Genomic DNA, 4964 nt, shown 5'->3' with positions numbered 1-4964 from the left:
AAAAAAGTGTTGAGAAATCCCATAAGTTTTCCAAATTCACTGCCTTCTGCCCAATTAAACTTATTGCCACTTTCCAGTTTTAGAACACTGATATTACTCCTCCTGCCATTATTATATTATGTCCAAAGGTTTGATAACCACATTCCTCTCAAGTCAATTAGTTTATTATACAATCATTATATAGCAGCAGAAAACACACTACATAGATATAAGTAGTATGTGAATTTACTTTTTTCTTCGTTATTTCTATGCCTTTGCTTCAACGCTTCATCTTGCCATCACTACTAATAAATTGTTCTTTGACCAAAACCTTATCTGTCCAACTAATAAAATAAAACTGTATTAATAGGTTTTCACGACCTTTTAAATAGAAACATGCAATATCCCCCCCCCCCCATTTGGTGGATGTGTGTTAAATTTACCTGGCATATCCGATAATAAGACTACCGAACACTGTTCCAATTCCAGCTCCAGATCCAGCCACTCCCACAGTGGCAGCTCCTGCTCCAATGAACTTTGCAGCAGTGTCGATGTCCCGGCTCACAGCACTAGTCTGGAACCCCCGCAGAGCCACCTGCTGCTGGGAGGCTACAATGCTTTGAGGTGCCAGGAGTGAAGCAGTCTGACATACAAAAAAAAATTATTAAGGGTAGTACAAAACAAAACCATACACGATTAAAAAGCTGCACTAAAACATTTTCTGCTAGATGTAGAAAGATCCCTGACTTTTTCTTGTCACATGTTTGCACAAAATTATATCTGCAGCGGTTTGCAAGTGTTGCTGCTCAATGGCAGGTTGGATCTGCTCTATGCATTTATTTCGAAATGCTTAACATAACTTCTAATCCTATCCTAACAACTCACAGGTCTGTTGTACTTGTTGGAGAAATAAAAATCGGTCTGTGTAAAAATGTATCTTTGTTGGGTAGCTCCGTTAAACAATGTTTTAATATGCAGCTTTGGGCATGTATCTTGAACACTATATTTTGGGTAAGATTAAAAGTATAAATCAAATCACAACTTTAAAATGTACATTACAAAGTTTTACAAATATTAAATTTTATACTGTACGTTATCCTGCATTAAAATGTATGTATGTTTTTATTGGAATGGGAATGCAAAGCAGATTAATGGAGCTTTGATAGCTTCACAGGGCCCTTCCTCTGTGAACACTTAAAGTCAAGAAATCTGTTATAATTCACAGTACAGATAGCTGCCTACCTCTGCTTTCCTAGCATCTGAGACTACTGCTGCTGAGAGTGGTCTGTACAGTGCCCGAGATCCAGCACGGACCTGTTTCAAGAAAAGAAAAACATTTAGTTGAGACAGCCGTGCTCTCAAAAGATGCTCCACCACCACATTATATTGACATCTGTCTGTAGCTTACAATTTACTAACAATACACCTACTCTGCTCACAACAGCATTACAAACATATGGATGTATCTACAGTGACATGCAGCATTTAGTACATATAGTCTAAGGTGGAAGAAGTATTAAAATAATTTTACTTAAGTAAAATCAGCAATACCACAGTATAAAAATACTCCATTACAAGTAAAAGCCCTGCGCTCAAATTGTCACTTAAGTAAAAGGACTCATAATGCAGAGAGGCTACTGGCAGTGTTATTCTATCACAATATTATTAAATCATAAGTGTTGATATTATTGAATGTAAGCAGTGCTGTATTGTTGTTGGTCATGGTCGAGATACGTGCAACTACTTTGGTAGTTTAATCTGCAACAGTGGATCTTTTTTTTAACTAATAAGTATTATATGTTATTAATTAGAAAAGAATCTATAGCTCTAAAATGCAGTTAGGTGAAAAAATAACAGAGCATACAATGGAAATATTCTTAGTACTTCAGAATTGTACTTAAGTACTTACAGTACGCAGTATTGTTGGTAACGTTAAATTATAGCTAGAATCCAACAGTGACCCATTATAGTAATCTGGAATAATTAAACAGCTCAGCTTCTCAATTAACTGCATTATATACTTTTAAATGTGGATAATACGAATTAATGTTAGCTTCAAAATGGGGATAAACTGTTTCACACGTGGATACTATAGACAGGCTGAGCTTTGCCTGACAAGAATCTAAACAACAAGGACGTCCTTGCAGGTGTGAATATTAGCCGACTTTAGCAGATGGTCAAAGACGGCTACATGGCTGAATGCTAGTGTTAGCGAGCTAAACTGCTGGTTGTTAGCCCTGGACACAGACCGACAGCTTTTTGCACACAGTCATGATTAAGCACACTGCCAGAATGCAGGTTCTCTCCATTCATTAAAGCAAACTTAACTCACCAAAGAGGGCGTGGAGACGAACTTAGCACAGGCGTACATCACGATGGGACGAAGTGGTCAGGTCAACCAAAGGAGCTAGCTGGCGTTGATTCAGTATCTGCACAAACCAGCACAAAAAAATAGAAATGCACAAATGCACTTCGTTGACTCTGTAACTGCTGATTTACACGAGAAAGTACAAAGTGTATAAATGTAACGTTACGTGAACACAGAAGTAACGTTAAGGTCAAGATTAGCTGCAAACCGAACAGTCTCGCTAAAAACAAGGTAATTGTTAAATTATAAGAGCTGAGCAAGGCTTTGGATAGTATAGCTACAAAAACACCGAGATACCGAGAAGAGTCGCAATTAAATGTTTAACTCACACAGGTCGTGACAGGGGAGGTTAGCACTCACCGGTTTGTAGTAGAGGTCGAAGACACGAGAACCATGCGCATGCGCTTCATCATGTTAGAGGGTTGATTTCCGGTTTCCTGATGCGAGGAGCCCATCATGCCCATTTCTTTAACTGTCTATGATCATACCAGCTAGTACAGCATATATACAATGACTAGAAACAACAGCCTCCAAAATGACCAAAACGTTAAAACAGCACATTTAGCAATGTCCCAGCAGAAAGCTTTACAAAGTTAATTTGCTATATGGATATAAAACAAGTATTCTTTTATTATATAAAAAATCAATATCAGTATTGCCCTCAAACTCTGTTCAGTATTCATTTCACTGTATGTTTACGTAACTGTACATTTCAATGGCTGTTAGGTGATGACTTTATTGGCTGTTAGGTGGTTACTTTATTTACCTTTTAAGAATATTTTTTAGCAGCTTAAGCTGTCATATTTGCTCTAACTGAATGTAAATATTATTAGCTGTTATAGGCTTTAGTTGTCACATCCAAGTTATTTCATGCAAGGTTGATGTGCTGGATGTAGGCCTACCACTCATTGTTCACACATTAGCAGGGATTTGACTACAACCACACTGAATATGCCTGTAAGGCCTGTTTTTCATGTAGTCACACGTTACCTTGGCAAGTATCTTTTTATACAAGCATTTATGATCCGTGGGTAAATCAAGTGATGTTTGACAAAATCTGAGCTAGTTGGCCTGGAAGTGTGGTCACAATCCTCAACTACCGTGTTTAATATTTACAAGTATTTCTACAAGCTGTTACCGCGGATATTTTAAGAAACCAGCACATCAAACAATCCTTACATTTGTTGTTGCATGTGGATACAGATCGGAATCAATGCGGATCCCATGAAGAACAAATACAGAATAAAATCAAAATAAAAAATACACACAGTCAGAGATTACCATGGTATACATGTTTTATTTTTATTTTTTAAAGTGCTCATATTATGTTTTTTGGGCTTTTTCCCTTTCCTTTATTGTGTTATATATCTTTTTGTTCAAGTTATAGGTTTACAAAGTGAAAAAAAAACAAAGTCCACTCCAAAGGGACTTACCATCTCCAACAGAAAACATTGTTCACAAACTGCTCCAAAGAGCTCTATTGTCGTCCAGCCTTTACTTCTGTGATGAACGTGTGACTTGAATTAAAATAAATGAAGTCCAAGACATAATATAGCAAAATACATCCCTAAGTCTAAGAAATCAAATTTGCTCTTGATCCAAATTTGCAGAAATAGTAAGTAATCAATGTGAGATTGGAGAACAAAATTGTAAAATCAAGACAGCTTCTGAGACAAATATTAACAGTCGTAAGTAGATTTAAAATAGGCCAGGCAGAATTACATTATTAGTATAAATAGCCTATTCTATATCCCGATTATTTTTTGTGTTTATTGTTTATCTATTCACTTTTCTCACATCAGGGACAAAGCAGAAAATAGGCTACATGATAATGTTGGACACACCCATTCAATGATTTTAAAAAGTTCAACTGCGAGGCAAGACCCAAAAGCCACAAGGGGGCACCAACACACCATGCAGAGTCTATAATATAAACTGGACAGGGAAATTCATAGTGTCTGATGAAACACGTGAAAAAAAATGCTGAATGCAAGATTCAAATGTTAAAACAAATGCAGAGATAAACAGAACGGTCTCCAGCTTACAACCAAATGCAAGGAATTATGTTTTTGTGTCAGCAGCCTTCATTTTTCATACAAGTGGAACGATGAATGATCGATAAATGCAATGCACCTGCGTAGAATATGCATGTGTGTATTTCATTTTCACTATCAAATGTAATTATTCATATTCTGCATGTAGGCACCAAAATAATTAAAGTGGGCAGCCACAGACATAATCAATACCAAATATTTAGCATGGTTTACCCCTATGCATTTATAATGTGTGAAACTCCCTCAAATTAAAATGAAATTACCATGATATTAATTTTAGCATTGGCCTCCACCTTGCAGTGAGCATGCAGAGTCTCTGAAGCTGATAATCAATTTAAGCAAGACAAGCCAGCATATTTCCATTAAAGCCTTCATTTGGCCGATGCATTGCGCCCTGATACACATTAACATCTTGTATCACGTAGATATACTTCCACCGTCTAATGTATATTCTAAATTAAATATTTATATCACACACAGAGGCTTTCCCTCTTCAAGGATTCATCTTTGTCCACCCCCTCAGAGGTAAGCTCTCCATTTGGCGATGCGGAAGGGAGATTCCT

At 36.9% G+C, this 4964-nt stretch overlaps 1 protein-coding gene across 3 annotated transcripts in view; it reads right to left on the bottom strand.

Annotated features, from left to right (window-relative positions):
• LOC116698904 (ATP synthase F(0) complex subunit C3, mitochondrial) overlaps positions 1-2805 on the bottom strand; it is a 3474-nt gene extending 669 nt beyond the window's left edge. The window contains exons 1-4 of one of the 3 annotated variants that reach the window (XM_032531264.1): positions 2708-2805; positions 2312-2408; positions 1222-1293; positions 423-622 (exon numbers count right to left, since the gene is read on the bottom strand). In XM_032531264.1, the coding sequence (XP_032387155.1) occupies positions 423-622; positions 1222-1293; positions 2312-2350 (311 nt within the window). In that variant the 5' untranslated portion in view covers positions 2351-2408; positions 2708-2805. Of the gene's footprint in view, positions 1-422; positions 623-1221; positions 1294-2311; positions 2409-2636; positions 2656-2676 lie in introns of those variants that run through there. The other 2 variants (XM_032531173.1, XM_032531348.1) reach the window with 2 other exon arrangements.
• Positions 2806-4964: the final 2159 nt, after the last annotated feature.

The sequence above is a fragment of the Etheostoma spectabile genome, chromosome 1, assembly GCF_008692095.1.
Source record: "Etheostoma spectabile isolate EspeVRDwgs_2016 chromosome 1, UIUC_Espe_1.0, whole genome shotgun sequence".
Classification (NCBI taxonomy): Eukaryota; Metazoa; Chordata; class Actinopteri; order Perciformes; family Percidae; genus Etheostoma; species Etheostoma spectabile.
The sequence above is the reverse complement of the archived record's forward strand: the minus strand, read 5'-3'. Positions and strand labels throughout refer to the sequence as shown.